Here is a 17,386-nt window from a genome sequence, read left to right on the forward strand (position 1 = left end):
CCAACTGAATTCTTTGATGCAAAGACCAGTTTGAATTTGATAGATATTCTTAAAGAAAATTTCAATGTATAATCTTTAAATCATATATATAAATCATATATATTTTATCTTTCCAAGTTATTTCAAGACTTTGAGAAAAACTTTCGGACATTTCATGGGCCCTGAAGTGTTTTCAAAAGTCTGTTCTGTCTTAAAAGAAATATGTTTTAATTAAACCGATTGATACTTAAAATCGCATGGAAAGCTTTATCAAATAAAAATTAATCAATATATTTTACTTATATACATATATTAAATGTTATGAAGGTTTTGGCCTCTAAGGAGGGCAAAATATTTCTTAAAATCCAATAGCAAAATTTTAAGATGGAATTTAAAGTAACAAAAAGCCCATAGCCGCCTGCATTTTAAATAGCTTGGTTGTGGGGCAGCGTTTGTGCTTTGTGAATCAGACCTATAAGTTTACTAAATTTGCTTGCTTTGCCTTTTTAATAAAAATACCTACTTAAATTACTTTATAAATTAGCTTTTTAAAATATAATCAAGGTCTTACATAAATTAAGTTACATGAGAAGCCAATGTTTTTATAAGTAATTGAATCCAAGTAAAATCTAAGAACAGATTAGAAGCCACCATGAGGACTTGGCAGCCTCCATGTTGGCCACATGGCTCCCATGGGGGCTGCCATCTTGAAACAGCAAAAGGCCAACCCCCTTCCTTTGAATAAGCCAATGTCTTTGTAAGCAATTTGATTAAGTCTTCTAAGAAAGTTACTGAGACCTCTCATAATCCCTTTGTATATGCAAATAAGCCAAAGGGGATACTCTTTAAAAATAAAATTCTAGCTTAATAAAAAGGAGAAATTTGAAAATTTTGAAATCTCTTCCACTAATATTTACAGTATAAACTAAGATTGTTGTTAAAGTATTAAATCTGACAGTAAAATAGTAATCAACTTAATTGTAATGAAATTTCTTGTAATATGGCTATTTGGCAATATCTGCCAGTTTTAAGCAGCAGCCCTGTAGGCTGGTGTAAAGACAAAGGTTTTTAAATAAAACTTTCTGTAGCCTGAAAATTATTTTGGAAGGAAATAAAGATAGGTTTCCTTCAAACATCTTAAGAACTAATTAAAAGTTTATATATTTGGCCTCTTAAACTAAAGTAAATAATTTGTGTTTTTGCCTCCCTGAAAAATTTTATGTAAAGTTAAAGACTAATTGCAGAAACTTAATGTCATTTACTGTCCATAACCTAGGACAAATAAAGTTAAATAAATTAACCTTATTTCAGACTAACTTAAATTGGCTAATTGAAATAAGTGAATACTCAAGAAAATTTAATTGTACTGGACAAAAAACCTGTTTCTGAAGTATTAACTAAAATTTTTATTGATAGTTCATCTCATAGTAAAATTGCTTAACATGCAACAAATCCAAAGCAGTCATATTTCTGTGCAAAAATTAAAATTACCTCAGGCATTAACCATTTTTACAGATGGGTCCAGTTCTGGAAAGGCTGGATCTACTGCATCAGGGGAGAAAAAGTCCTTCAAACCCCTTATATTTCAGTAGAAATACAAGCTCTTATTTATGCCTTAACAGATTTTGCTACGGAGCCCATCAACCTATAGGGATAGTACTTATGTGGTAAGTATGGCCAAAATTATTGAAACAGCTACTATAGGGCACACTAATTCAGAGGAACTTTTTCATTTATTTTCAGCCTTCAAAATGTTATTTGAGAACGACAATTTCCATGTTTTATTGGAAGCAATGTCCTCAGTGTGTTATCTACCTCCCTGTGCCAACTTTAGGGGTAAATCCCCGATGACTTAAACCTAATCAAATCTGGCAAAATAGATGTCACTCAATAGTGGAAAGAGCCAATCATACTCTTAAAATGCAATTACTAAAACAAAAAGGGAGAGACAGATGTTATGTGTCACCTCAAAACAAACTCAGTCATGCTCTTTATACTTTAAAATTTTTGAATTGTGATGCAGAGGATTGTACAGCAGCTGAAAGGCATCAGGCCTCCTGTACAATAGCCTCCGCCAAGTTAGCTAGGTGGAAGGAAGCACAAACCAGACAAGAGTTTTATCAGATTAATAATGTGGGGAAGAGTTTGTGTTTTATATCTTTCCAGAAGGAGCAATGCAGCCAATTTGGGTGCCAGAGTGTTATGTGCGTCACCACAATGGACCCAGAGAAGCTTCTTGTCCCTTCACTCAAAAGGACTGAGAGTTGCCCCAATGACAGCAAAGTGGAAGAAGAAGAAAACTGAAGGCTACCCAAGGGACCGAGGTGCCAATATGGGGTCATCTGAAGAAGTTAACGACTGAAGCGCAGCAGATAAGTAGAAAAGCAAGAAGTGGAAGCTACCTCTTCAACCATGTCTCTGGTTATGCTAGCATTGGTTAGCTGCCAGTCTTCTGTAAAGTCTTGCGCAGCCAAGTCTGAGGACTCTGAGTAAATATACACCAGCAGCAAAAGAAACTTTCATTTAGTAGCTAAAAATGTTAATAAGTCTGTAGTTTTGATTTCTCTCTTATTGCAGTTTTGCATTGGCATTGTTTTGTAATTATTTAATAGCTAGAGTTTTGCTCTTGACATTCAAGTTTTAAAATGATAACATTTAAGTAGTTTGGTGTTTGCAATTGTTTTATTATCAGAGCTTTGTTATTGATGTTTAAATTTTACTTTCATTATAGTAGCTTAAAAACAAAAAAAAAAGGGTGAGATGTACTATATACGTACACATACCACACATATCATATACATACACAAGCACCATATACCCTGAGTGGCCAGATTATTATGATCTCTGAATGCATAATAATCTGGCCACTCAGTGTATATCCTATATAATAAAAGGCTAATATGCAAATTGTCCCCTTGACCAGGAGTTCGACCAGCAGGCAGGCCGGCCAACCACCCATGTACGAATTCATGCACCGGGCCTCTAATACACACACACACACACACACACACACACACACACACACACACACTGAGTGGCCAGATTATTATGCATTCAGAGATCATAATAATCTGGCCACTCAGTGTATATGGTGCTTGTGTATGTATATGATATGTGTGGTATGTGTACGTATATAGTATACTGTGTGTAGGTGTGTGAACATTGGTGTATGTGTGTGGTGTGATCTATGTGTGGTATATGTATGTGTTGTGTTTATATGCATAGTGTGTGGTATGTGCATATGGATGTATTTGTGTGTGTGGTATGCTGTGTGTATGTGTGTGTGTAGGTTGAGGGATAAGATGTAGGCATTAACAGCTCTGTTAAAAATTGGAATTCCCTGACTGGGGTTATTTGCTTTAAACTCTTCTCCCAGAGATGGTGTTTGCAAAACAAAACAAAACAACCATCAAACCAAAACCAAAACCAAAACCAAAACCAAAACCAAAACCAAAAAAACACATACAGCCCCAAACAGTTGCTGAAGTCAATGCAGAGGCCCTGCCATTTCGTATACCAGACCTCCACTCCCTACTCCACCTTGCCATCTTAATGCCCTGCAAAGTCATTTCCAGAGTCTGCCATGCCTCTGGCACCCCTCACTTGGCCAGAGCCAGTCTCAGAGCATGGCTTGACTGGGGGACTTTGAGGCTCATTCAAATATTCAGTTGAGCCAGGAGATATGGTTCAAGAGTTGTCTCTCTGTTTCCCAGAGTCACTACCTCCTCCCCCTTAACTGTGTTCTCACCTTCTGGGGGTGATTGGGGCTCTCTGGGCTCGGTAGCGACCTCAGTTTAGGGATGGGTATGCCGAGGACCTGGGTTTCTAACTGGGTGAAGGTCGCTTATTTACTCAGGAAAACCATCCTGCCAGGAAAGTGCTTCTTGCTCCTTCTCTCAGAACACTCCAAGGGTTCCAGGGAGGTTTGCCTTTCTCTGAGTAGTTTATGTTTTCAGAAATATGCCATAACTTGCCAACAACTAGCTTCACAAGCACCCATCCTCAGTTTAATAATTCAAATGTTAACAGTAGTGTCAACCTACTTTGAAAGAGGACTCATAAAATATGAAATTAAAGGTCACTTAGGTGGTTTTAGTACGCAGAATAAATGCGGGCAGAAAAGGAGAATGTTTTCTAAGAAAGCACCTGTACCTTGGAAGTCTGAGGAAGGAGCTATCTCCCTCTAACGCTCAGCTGTGCTCTCAGAAGCAGCAGGGCGAAGAGAAGAAGCTGATAGATGTCTTGATGTTCAAAGAGTCGGAGATGGCAAAGGAAATTGGAGCGGGTGCCAGGATTTCTGAGACAGGGAAGCAATTTCTGCCTAGAAGATGACTCATGCAGCTTTTCTCTGAGGGCAAGTTTAGTTCCTAACGGTTAGAAATAAGAGTGGAAAGAAAAAAGCTGCTGCCATCCTTAGAAGGGATGGGGTTGAGGCTGGCCCTCTGGAGGTTCCTCCTGGGCTCCCTACCAACAGCCCTGGCCTTCCTAACACCCTCGACCCATGTCTGGAGTGGTTCTGAACACTTACTAAGGGCTTATCTGCTGCTCCCCCCACCCCCAGCCCCCCCAGTCCTTCCAGCCTCACCTCTCATTATTCCAGCCTAGAAAGAGACATGCCCTGGCCACAGGTCCCCACATTTTCCAAATAAGCCATACATCTTCAGGTGTCTGGCCCTTTACAGGGCTATGCCCCTTTGCCCACTTGGTAAACTCCTCCAGAATTCTCTGGGCCCAACTCTGTCACTTGGTGGTTAGGTTACTTGATGTTTATGCATCTCAGTTTTTTAAGCTGCAAGACGGGATTGCTCATATTTGCCTGATTACCTGGAAGGGGTGTGGAGGGTAAAGCAAGACAGTGGCTGGCAAAGCAAACTACAGAGGGTAAGGCTCAGAAAGAATCACAGAGGCAATAAGAGTAATAATTGGTGTGGACCAAGTGCTGGGAGCTCCACACATATTTCTCATCTGATCTTCACAGCGGCCCTGGAACTGCCTTAAAGCCAAGGTGCAGCCAGGTGAGTTGGGCAGGGAGTGGTGGGGGGCACTGGCTCTGGATCTCATAGACCTGAGCTCTAGTCCTGGCTCAGCCTCTTATCTGCTCTGGGACGCTGGGCACGTTTTATAACTCCTCCCAGCTTCAGTGTGCATAACTATGGATTAAAGATGTGATGTCACCTACCTCATGGGGTTGTGGCACAAGGCAATATGGTGTAAGCACACAGCATTGAGCCTGGCTAAGTGGATGTTAGTGATTATTTATATTACCTTACAGACTGGAAAACAGAGGCTTGAAGAGTTTAACTTGCCAAGGTCACACTCAGTGATTGCTGGAACCTGGAGTTTAAATCCTGATCTAATGGACTTTAGAGCCAAAGCTCTTAACCATCACTTCCTGGACATCTGGATTCTAACTCCACTAGCCCTTGGGTGGCTTGGCAAAAGTCCTTCCATTCCTGGGCCTCAGAGTAAAGTGAGGGGGCTGGACCAGGTGGTCTACAAGGTCTATGAATCCGTGTAGATGACACCCACACAACCTATCCTTGCAAATACTCGTCTACTGTGGTTTTGTTTTTTTTTTTTTTTTTTTTTAAGAATAAAAGGCACTAGCTAATTGGGAGATCTCTGCATCAATGCAGACTACAGAGCTCAGGCAGTTGCAAAAGAAATCAACTCAATAAGCTGGAGGTACTGAGAAAGCACTAGTGTTGACCATGGGACTGGGACTAGGCCCAACTCCTACCGTTTTCTACCACAAGAACAGGTAAGTAGAGGAAGAAATATCAGTCATGTCCTGAGCTTCCTTTTAGTTCATATTCATCCATCCATCACCTACATATTCATCCATCCATCCATCCATCTATCCATCCATCCCCTATCATTGATCTCTCTCTCTCTCTCTCTCTCTCTCTCTCTCTCTCTCTCTCTCTCTCACACACACACACACACACACACACACACACACACACACACACACATTTATTCACCAATCAATTTGCTTACCTCACCTACCCAACCAGTGTTTCCTAAGAGCCTAAGCCAGGGGCCATAGAGATGACTCAGCTGTGTCTCTCACTCTCAAAGTGCCCACCACCTCCATCAGAGAGCAAGACACAGGAGAATCGGTGTCTTTATGGAGGGGGAAAGACAGCCCTACTCAGGGTCTTATTTTCTCAGGCCAGGCTTGTTTACCAGCCAAAGATCGGGGAAGACACTGCAGGTCCTTCCTGCCCTGTCTCCTCTTGAACGTTTAGGATGTCCTGTAGTCCAGACTTCCCAGCCTGGTTTGGCAGAGGCTGGATTTCTGCCCTGGACTGAGCAGCCTCTGCCTCTGCTCAGGCTTCCTTTGGGCCTAGAAGGGCAGTCCCCAAGAGTCTCTTTGCCCCAAATGGCTGTCAGCCTCTGGCTGTGAATCTGATCCTCTGGACCCTAGGGCTTCCTTCATAAGACCAAGACACCCTACTCAACAGCTGTGTTTAGGGTACCTGTAAGTTGGCTTTGCCACTAACTGGGTGTGTGACTTTGAGCAGGACCCTTTCCCTCTGTAGCCCTGATGTCTCTGCTGTTTGTTTATTTACTGGATATTTTATTGCTGAATAAAGAACACTGATTGTACCACATGCTGATTATGTGCCTGGCACTGTGCTAAGCACATTCCATTTAAAACTCACTTCATCCTCACAATAATCTTACAATTTCCCCAGGAAATGGAGGCATAGAGAGGTTAAATAATTTGTTTACATTCACACAGTTAGTGAGGGATCTGAACCCAGGCCATCTGGCTCTAGAAGATGAGCTTGTGTGTGTGTGTGAGAGAATCCTCACCCTAGGATATTTTTCCATTGATTTTTAGAGAGAGAGTGGAAGGGAGAGGGAGAGATAGAGATTGGTTGCCTCCACACATGCCCTGATCAGAGGGATGGAGCCTGCAACCGAGGTACTGGAATCGAATCTGGGGCTCTTCAGTCCAAGGACTGATGCTCTATCCTCCTAGCCAAACTGGCCTGGACCAGAAGATGAGCTTTAACACCACCCAGTCATACCAGGAGGCTCTGTATCCCTTTCACATTGAAGGCCATCAGCCCCAGCAAGGAGAACCATATGGCTAGGGTTCCTTTAGGAAACACCCAGAGAGAGGCACAGGGGTCCTAGGATGCCAGTGCTCCAGGCACAGAAGGGGACACTGGTGCCTAAGAAGTGACTTGGCCTGACTATAAACCAAGTTGCCTAGTTCCAAGGTGCCTAAGCTCTCTCCTGTCTCAGTAGTTACACCTTCTCTTCAGAGATCGACTGACCCCTGTCCTTTCAGCTACCTGGTCACAGCCTCTGTCAACCTGCATCTGGGAATGAGATTTTAGCTTTGCCTCCAGGGCTAAGAAACGCTGCCTAATTGAGATTTATCACTGCAGTGATGTTGCTGTAGCCCTCCAGGCGGGTCCCACAACTCCCTTTTACTGTAATTGCATAACATATATCTCAATCCAAGTGGCCGCCCCTCCACCTGAAGCCTGCTCTGGGACTCACCCTGTTCCCCTGTCCGAAGGACAAGATGATTAACAGGACCTCCGTTATTTTAGAAAGGCCTGGAGAATGGAATAAAGCACTGCTCACCCCCCTTGAATTCCAAATTGGGCCTGGGGGCAGGGGTGCAGGGGCAAGACAAAGAAGTCATCATTTCTGGCATCACCCGGATTCCCTCACTGTCTGCATGCGTCCTCTCAACCTACTTTTCTCCCTTTGTCAGGTCTGCCCCCGTCAGCCTGCAGCTCTGGGTGCAGTTCTTGCAGCCCCAGTATATGGAGGCAGGAGCTGCCTCCTCTTCCTCCCCCCACCAGCCCTCAGCCCTTGCTGCTGACTCTTGTTCTCCCAGCTCCCACAGCCCAACCTGATCATGAAGGTTCGAGCGGGCTCAGGGGCAGAATAGAGAGGGGAGAGCTAGGGCACAGTTGGAGGGTTTTAGCAAAAGCTCACCCGCTCACCCATACGCTCACATGCAGAAATGCCCCACATTTCTGGGGTGCCAGCTGACCTCTGGATGGACAATTCTGTTTCTCTTCCTTCAAATACTCAAATGCTGGTGAGTTACAAAAAAGGCAACCTGTGCTTCTAAACCAAGTAGGGATTACAGCATGATGAGTCATGGCAGCTTAGCTGAGGCAGGAACATGAGAGTTTTTCTTATCAAAGCTAGGAATACCCTACTGTTACTTAACAACAACAGTGTCCTTGGTGGTAGATTGTGAAAACGGCCATAATTAGTCTCCTCTTTGAATCCATGCCCTTTGCAATGTGAATTTGCATTTTCTTCCATTAAGAAATGGAGTCTGTTTCCCTACTCTTTGAATCTGGGCAGGTCTCTTGACTTTCGTTAGTCAATAGAACGTAGCATAATGACAATGTGAACAAGCCCAGTATTAAAAGACAATGGGCCCCAAATGGAGTCACTTGTGCTAAGCCCACATCACTAAACCTAGCCTAATTGCAGTTTCAGCCTCTCCCAGGCACTTCATCTTAACCAGTCAATCTGGAATTTCCTGGCCAGCACTAGTGAGGGAATTCACCTGACTGTCCCCTCCTGTCCCCCAGAGGTAGGTTACCTAAGCCTGAAACAATCCACCCTTTTCCTCTCCTGCCTGTAAAAGCCTTGCATTTTGTACAGCTTCTACTTGCTAAATGGGATGCTGACTCATGAATCACTCAATAAAGCCAATTAAGATATTTAAATTTTACTCAGTTGACTTTCTGTTATTTGGTACCATCAATGGTATCCAAAGCAAACTTCTGAAGGCATCCTGGGACAATGAGAAATATAAGTGTGGTACCCCCATAAAGCCTTTGAGTTCATTGTCTTTCTTGCCATTTCGGAGGGCTGTGGGCAAATACCGTTTTGTTTCTGAGCTCTGCTTTCTTTGCATTGTGCTACTGATCTAAATGGCATTTCACAGTTCCCTATTTGATTAGAAACCCCAGCCCTTGAGTCTGTCCCAAGACCCACGTGGGAACTGTAGGGGCAGTTCCCAGTTCCCCATTTATGTGGAACCCCCAGCCCACAGTCCCCATTTGTTGAGGTCTGCTGGTTCGATCCTTTCCCCGACCACCAGATTCCATGTAGGAAACTCTTGGTGGTTCTGCCTGAAGTTGGACTGGGTCCAACTTAAAAAAACCGGACTGGGTCTGGGATTGGACTGCGCCTGACTTGAGTTGGACTGGGTCCAGTAGGTAAAGATTGTTGCTAATGGGAATCTTGGAAACCACAAAAATCGGTCGGAATTGGTTGAGCATTTAAGAGCTATTAGAAATGTCAGGGGAGAACTCTTTGTAAAGTATATGATTGTCTAACCACTATGCTGTACATCTGAAACTAATACAAAATAATATTGAATGTAAACTATAATTGAAAAAAAATTAAAAATAAATAAGTAAAAGGAGCTATTAGAACACTCACCACCTAATGCAAAGATTCCCATGTTAGTATAAATTGGTCACAGATCTGGTTAGATTGACCCTAGGTCAGCCTGCCAACCTTAAGAAAATTTCTGTGTAACAAGGTCACTGCAAAACACAGCACAATCCCCAACCCAGCAACATGTCCCTTTTAGGTATTATTTTGGCTTTGAGAGACCCAAAAGCTCTGCTGAAAAGAGATGAAATCCTTAAAATCTAAAGATTTAAGTGTAGCACCTTTCAGCACACCTACTTATTTTATAATTAAGAACTATGGTCCCAGAAGTTATAAATATCTACAGAAATGGCAAAATCTTACTAAGCTTATTTTGTGTTCTGAGAGGTTGGCTTGGTAACTGTCAGGTTTGAGGCCCTGGGCTGTACTCCATTTATGGCTGGGGTCTTACCATACTGCTGTGAGCCCTCAGAGGTATTACAATGGCCATTAGGGGGAATGTTCCAATGAGATAAGATCATTTAAGAAGTGCACTTTGAAGTGAAGGCTCCCAAATTAAACAAACAGAATGGGATACCTACTTTAATTGGCATGCAGAAACTTCCAAAAGTCTACAAAATTCCAAAATAGCTCTACTGAAAGTTTCAGGCAAAAGTTAAGGAAAAACATTTAAGGAGACAAGAGGTATCTAAATCAAAATGCTATAAAATGGACACAACTCTTACTGCTCCCCTCTTTCCTCCTTTATTTGAGTACTTATCCTAGTAATCCTCTGTCTGAATTGTCTTTCCTCTCTGGAGAGACTACAGACCATAAACAAAATTCTGCCAAGGTAAGGGCCCTACAGACACCCCTGTATCTACCTTCAAAGGAGGGCCCCCATCTGGACCCCTCCCAGAGTTGATGAGCCTCTGAGGAATTCTCTGGTAGACGGCTACATTAGTCCCTAAAACAGCCAAGGGGGAACTAAACTTAAAATGAATTTAAAAAAAAAACAACCCCAAAAAACCTTGCCCAATACTGGCAAACACAGTATTGAAGCTGTACTCTCTACTATAAATCCCACCCAGAACTGCAGGTGGGAACCTGAAAAAACTGGCAGAAGTCGGCTGAAGGTGAAAATTCTTTCTAGAGTCAGCTCTCCCAGATCTCTGTCTGTAGTCCCCAGTAGAGAGAGGAAAATAAAATGTCTTTTACACCCTCTTTGGGGGTCCCTCTTGAGTCCAAGTGGTTGTTCAATACTGCCAAAAGTATTTTTGTTGTTGTTAATCCTCACTCAAGGGTATTTTTTCCATTGATTTTTAGAGAGAGTGGAAGGGAGGGAGAGAAGGGGAGATAGAGAAACATTGATGTGAGAGAGAGACACATCGATTGGTTGCCTGCCGCACGTGCCCCAACCCAGATATCTGACCTTGACTGGGAATCAAACCTGAGGGCCAACACTTTAACTATTGAGCCACACCGGCCAGGGCTGCCAAAAATATTTCCTGTTTGTCCTGACTAAAAACTACAAAGTAGCTCTGTGGTTAGAATTTGGCCGAATGGCAGAGCCTGATAGAAAAATGTCTAGGCTTTTCCCCCTAAGTTCAAATAAAAACTATGTACCCAGAGGGGATAAAAAACCTTTTAAAGCCCTTGTAAAAGGATTTGTGGGTAGATCAATCTATGATGTCATTTAAATTGCAAACCAGTTCCTTGGGGGAAATGAGAGCAACTGTCCTTGTCTTATACATCTTTGCCAAATGAGAAATAAACTCTAGAGGCGGTTCAAAGTTCACCTATTTCTTTCAGCAATCCCCAAACCTCCCCTGTTCATCTCAAAGGCTTGTAAATAGTGGCCTTGGGAAACCAAAGTCCTTGGAGGAACTCGCAGTCCTTCCCTGTGTCTTTGAGATATGAACGTTTTACAGACTTCAGAGGTTACTCCTATCAGAAAGAAAATGAAAGGTGGAAAGGTCATTTGAAATTCAGATGAATGAAAAAATTTGTGCCTTCTCCACAAATAGTAGTAGGAAAAAGTTTAGCCATCTGAGCAGATAAACTTAATTTATTCCAACTATCTACAATAATAAAAGCATAATATGCTAATTAGACCTGACGTCCTTCTGGACGTCCTTCTGGATGATCTTCCGGACAAAGGCATGGCTGTGAGGGAGGCCCGGGTCCCGGGTGCCAGAGGGAAGCCAGTGCCGGCAGCCGGGGGAAGGAAGGACTACTTTTGCAGGAATTTCGTGCATCGGCCTCTAGTTGTTTTATAATTAGTGAATTTTATATTACTGTACATGTCTCATGGCTAAAAACTTAAAATGAGATTTCTGAAACTAGTATAATATTGAATGTCAACTGTAATTGAAATAAAAATCACCTATGTTCCATGTTGTTTTTATCAGGTCTTCGGTTACTTAAGTAAATCTCTGAACTAACGTAGTCTTCTCAATATTAAAAAAGCTAAGTTTTGCTCAGAACTATGCAACCTTATAAATTTGCCTGTAAAGTCCTTATTTTCACTTTGGTTAAATAGGTAAGTATTGTTTCACAGTGAACTATGATTCTATTTAACCAGTGTTTGAAATTTTTTTGTGTATTTTTGACAAACTTATCCTAAATGAATTCTTTTTGACTTTGAATTAACTTTGGGATTTTCCAGAGGGTCCTTGAAAAATCTCAAAAGATTTGTTCTCTCTCTTTATAAAAAAGGAGACAAACTAATTAGGCTTATTTGATGTGTTAAGTCATATGGGAAGCACTGTAAAAGAAGAATTAATACTAAGCCTTCTTTATGTTGTATCTGAATGGGTATATGTTATAAGTGTTCCAGAAATTGTGTGAAATTCTTGGAAATCTGATATGTCCTGGTGTGATGTCATCAGTTATAATTCCTGTTATCATGTTAAATTGTTATATATTACAGAGATAACCAATTCCATTATAATGAGCTCTTATTAGATCTTTAATAAGGGCATTTAATGAGTCTGGCCATTACAGAGAGCTATTGTTTTACTCTGGTGCTTGTAGAAACGTGTTCTTGCAAAAGTGCTTCGTCTTGGAGGAGATTCATGAAAAAACTTTGACTAGTACAGTTCTCTGATGACTTTAAGATCTTAAAATGAACTGGGTAAGAATTTCTGGAAAAATTGGATTCAAGCAGAACTAAGAATTATTAACACAGGACTGAATGAACTGAGGAGGAGGATGATAATTTTTGACTTCTTGTTTGAAGCATCGATGGTTCTCTAATGTTTTGCTTTACCAGTCTTAAGGAAACTTTCTCTTTCTCTCTCTCTCTTTTAATTTTTATTGATTTCAGAGAGGAAGGGAGACGGAGAGAGATAGTAACATCAATGATGAGAAAGAATCATCGATTGACTGCCTCCTGCACGCCCCACACTGGGGATTGAGCCTGGAACCTGGGCATGTGCCCTAACAGGAATCAAACTGTGACCTCCTAGTTCATAGGTTGACACTCAACCACTAAGCCATGCTAGCCTGGCAGGAAATTTTTTCTCTTTAGCTATCAATAATTTGGCAAGATATATCTATGTAAACAAAGATGAAACATTTACTTTTTACCCCCTACCTTATTTCTCCAGAATTGTGAAACTCTTGAGTATTCTTTTCATGACAACATAGTTAAGTCCAATGACAATCTGTTCTTATAAGAGGACACAGTGGGAAATATTGGTTATATTACTAAGGCTTTGACTAGAATATCACATTTGAGAAAGAAGTGCATAGACTCAGATATGAACAGATGATTTTTCTTTTTTGGTTAATCCTCATTTACCTCTTTTGGTAAATGAGGATATTTTCCCATTTATTTTTAGAGAGAGTGGAAGGGAGGGGAGAGACACAGAGAGAGAGAAACATTGATGTAAGAGAGACACATCGATTGGTTGCCTCCTGAACAACCCTGACCAGGATCGAGCCTGAAATCGAGGTATATGCCCTTATCAGAATCGAACCTGGGACCCTTCAGTCCACAGGCCTATGTTCTATCCACTAAGCTAAACCAGCTAGGGCTGACCAGATGATTTTAAGGCCAATAAGTCTCCTTGGAAAAACTAGCCTTGGTACTTTGCTTACAAATTTCCAGAAAAGCAACCACTATTCTTGCTGCACTTATGTAAATAATCAGGCCAAGTCTAATGCAAACAAATTAGTTTTGCTATGATTATCTTTGGAAAAGAGAAATGGGATAATTGTAGGGAGAAAATTTTTTTGCATCTTTGTTTGTATTAGATTCTAATCCTCGCCACCAACCAAGCAAAGTCAATTGTCTTTGAGGTTTTGTTATATGCCTGTAAACTGGATTGGAACTTAAATTCTGGTAGTTTTCTAAAAAAATTTGGCTACCTGTATTCAAACTAATGTTTCCAATTTTCTCCCACCCTCTGATTTGGAATAAATACTGCCCTTAAATCTTCTGGGAAAGGACTACTCCAGGTCCTTCTCACTATCCAGATGGCAGGCCGACCTCAGGGACTCGAGCCTTATAAACACATCTCACAGCTAATGAAGGCTCCACCTGACATCTGGTCCTGCACAAATGCTGGAGACTCCACATCAAATTGATTAGGAAGAGAATTAGCTGACATCCATGTAGACTGTTTCCTCTGAAGATGATGGGTCAAGACTTCATACTTTAAGCATGAAACCCTCTCTTCTCTTTCATTCCTTTACTCTGGCATTGGCCTGGAAAGGTAACTCCACAATCCCCATCTCCCAGGACATTGCTAAGAGGGGTAACCTCTGGAATTTGAAACAACTTTTTGTTTCCCTCTAGGAGATTTACTTCCAGAATGCCCTGAAAACCTAAGTGACCCCTGGCTTGAACAGGCAAGTGTAACAATCCCTGCAAATGAATCCATTAGGAAGTGGAAGTAGTTTGTGCCCTAACAGGATTTTTCTCTGTCTGTGGCAGTCATCATTTTCCTTGGGCCTACGAATGCTTCGATGGCTGGCACACAACTGGGTAACACTTCTTAGGTTATCTAATTAAGCTCCTAACTGTTTACAAAACAAAGTGGGACACCTCATTGGTCAACTCCACTGAATTTGCATTGTTGAGTTAGAAAGGACCTACCAGAAGGCGTTCATAACTCAGGGTTCACTTCCTTTGGGAGGGCTCTCCTTCCCTGGTTAGGAGTAAATGTAAATGAGGTTATGATTAGAAACCTCTCCTAAACCCTTGAGGATATTGCAGAATCCACTGCTAAGATGATAGCTACCCAAGAAAAATCCTAGACTCTCTGGCCAAAGTTGTTCTTGATAATAGTCTCCTATCAGCTTTTAGCTGAGCAGGAAGGTGTCTATAAACTGTGGCCAACCCACCTATTGCACCTGGATTAACACTTCTGAGGAAGTTGAAACTCAATTACGTAAGACCACTGAGCAGGCTACTCGGCTTAAAAAGGTGACGCCTTCAGTGGGGAATTCCTTTGACTTACTTGATTTTAATTGTTCTAGATCTTGGGGACCATGGCTCCAAAGTGCACTCTAGATACTGGGAATTACCCTGTTTATCATAGTCATAGTAGTCTCCCTGGCATGTTGTAGTCTCTCAAAGGCTTTAAGTGCATGCTTGCAGCCACTAACCAAGCAGATGATCTTCCTAAGACTGGATCACCAGAAAAGGAAAGACGAGAGTTGACTGACTTCAAAATTGTGAACCTGAAGTTGTGGTCTGTGAATATCACCGAAATTCAGCCATGTCCTTTGAATCACACAGAGGGTCAGTAAAAACTGTGAGAAATACAAAGTGGTAGCTGAGAGTGGTGAATGCCCTAAAGTTTTATCACATCTCTTAGTTAAACTGAGAATCTGGTCAAAAGGGGGAATTGGTAGAAAGAGGCAAGAGGCCCCAAATGGAGTCCTTTGTGCTAAGTCCACATCACCAAACCAATGCTTAATGCCTAACTTAATGGCAGTTTCAGCCTCTCTCAGGAATTTAATCTTAACCAGTCAATCTGGGATTTCCTGGTCAGCACTAGTGAGGGAATTCACCTGATAGCCCCCTTCTGAACCCCAAAAGTAGGTTACCTATGCCTGAAAAAATCCACTCTTTTCCCCCTTTACCTATAAAAGCCTTCCATTTTGTACAGCTCCTCAGAGGTCCTTTCTATTTGCTAGATTGAGTACTGCCCGGTTCATGAGCCATTCAATAAAGCAGTAAGATATTTAAATTTTACTCAGTTGAATTTATATTATTTAACAACAGACAAGCCTGGAGGAGGTGGGGCCGATCACAAAAAGCAGAGATGAGCCATCCAGCAGAGGCCATTCTCATCAGCCTCCAGTCCTGCCAAGATTAGCCCCACCGAGACCAGAAGAACCACCCAGCTAAGCCTAGTTCTAACTGCTGACTCACAGAATTGTGAGCTAAATATAGTTTTGATCTGAGCCAGGAAGTCTTGGAGTAAGACTAATACTGTCTACATGACTTCCTAGTCTTGGAGTAAGACCAGGAAGTCATGTAGCAAAAGCTGACTAATAAAAAAATGTTTTTTAAAACGATTCTTTTAGGGGGTGAGCAATGACAGGATTTTAAAAAGACAATAAAGGGGAATAAATGATGATGGAAGGAGATGTGACTTTGGGTGGTGAACACACAATACAATATACCGATGATATATTATAGAATTTTACACTTGAAACCTATATAATTTTATTAACCAATGTCACCGCAATAAATTCAATAAAAATAAAAACACACACTCTGTCATAAAAATGACAATTAAATATATATATACACAGGGCAGGGCAAAAGTAGGTTTACAGTTGTTTGTATGAAAATAATACAATAATTAATAAATAGTACAAGAATAAACGGTGTGTTTCATGTACACATAACTGCAAACTTACTTTTGCCCCACCCTGTATTTTTGGTCATACAAACATAAAAGTTAAGTCAAAGAGAATCAAGTCACTTACTATCTGACCACCTGAAAATACATCAGCAGGATTTAGAAATATGAAACATGTTGCTGAACCTGCCCAGTACTTCTGCATCCCCCACGGAGATGGCTCTCTGTAGTGGAGACTATACCACTTACCAGAATCTTGGTGGTGTAGGCGCTGTTGATGGCAATGGCATTGACCAGCAGCTCCATGGTCTTGGCATTGATGGAGCTGGGGTCCGGGATCTCCTTATAGTGGACATCACCAAGGTAGGCCTGCACTACCGTCATGCGATTGGTGGTCAGCGTGCCCGTCTTGTCTGAGCAGATGGCCGTGGCATTGCCCATGGTCTCACAGGCATCCAGGTGGCGTACCAGGTTGTTGTCCTTCATCATTTTCTGGGGGAGGGGCATGTGAGAGGGTGACAGTGAGAAGAGAGAGATGGGGTGCTGGGGTGCCAGGGGCACTGGGTGGACACGTAGTAAAAGAGGAAGGGCTGCCACAGTCTGTCCCTTTGCTTTTACACGTGCAAAGGATCATGGTTTCTAAGGCCTCTGACACCTGGGCTCCTTTGTGTGTGCCACCCGTTTCCTCCCTTTTATTAGCTGAGCCATTTCAAAGAATTGATTGCCCTGGCCAGTCTGGCTCAGTTGGAGCGTCCTCTTATACACTGAAAGGTCATGGGTTTGATTCCCAGTCAGGGCACGTATCCAGGTTGTGGGTTCAATTCCCAGTCAAGGCAGCTGATTGATGTTTCACTCTCACATTGATGTATGTTTCTTTCCCTCCCTCCCTCACTCTCTCCATCCTTTCCTCCTTCCCTCCCTCCCTTCCCTCTCTTCCTAGCTCTCTAAAATCAATAAACGCAGGTGCTTGGGTGAGGATTAAAAAAATAAAAAATAAAAAAGTTGATTAATTGATTCTATTAATTTTGATTACAGAAGTAATCTACATTCTTTATGGAAAAATAAGGATAAGGATAAATTAAAATTGGGTCCTCTCTGATTACTTCAAATATTTTTCTCTGACACCCTAATTAACTATTTTTTATTCATTATGAATGTTCTCAAATGTACCATCTTTCACTGGTGCCTGGTTTTTACTGTCACTTTGG

General features: G+C 41.8%; 1 protein-coding gene across 10 annotated transcripts in view; it reads right to left on the reverse strand.

The window, feature by feature from the left end:
• The window catches only part of ATP2B2 (ATPase plasma membrane Ca2+ transporting 2), a 380,690-nt gene that overhangs the window by 42,472 nt on the left and 320,832 nt on the right, over window positions 1-17,386 (reverse strand). For all 10 annotated transcript variants that reach the window (XM_080675183.1, XM_080675181.1, XM_080675175.1 and 7 more), the window contains one exon: window positions 16,428-16,670. In XM_080675183.1, the coding sequence (XP_080531309.1) occupies window positions 16,428-16,670 (243 nt within the window). The remainder of the gene's footprint in view (window positions 1-16,427; window positions 16,671-17,386) is intronic.

This window comes from Plecotus auritus (assembly GCF_963455305.1).
Source record: "Plecotus auritus genome assembly, chromosome: 6".
In the NCBI taxonomy this organism is placed as follows: domain Eukaryota; kingdom Metazoa; phylum Chordata; class Mammalia; order Chiroptera; family Vespertilionidae; genus Plecotus; species Plecotus auritus.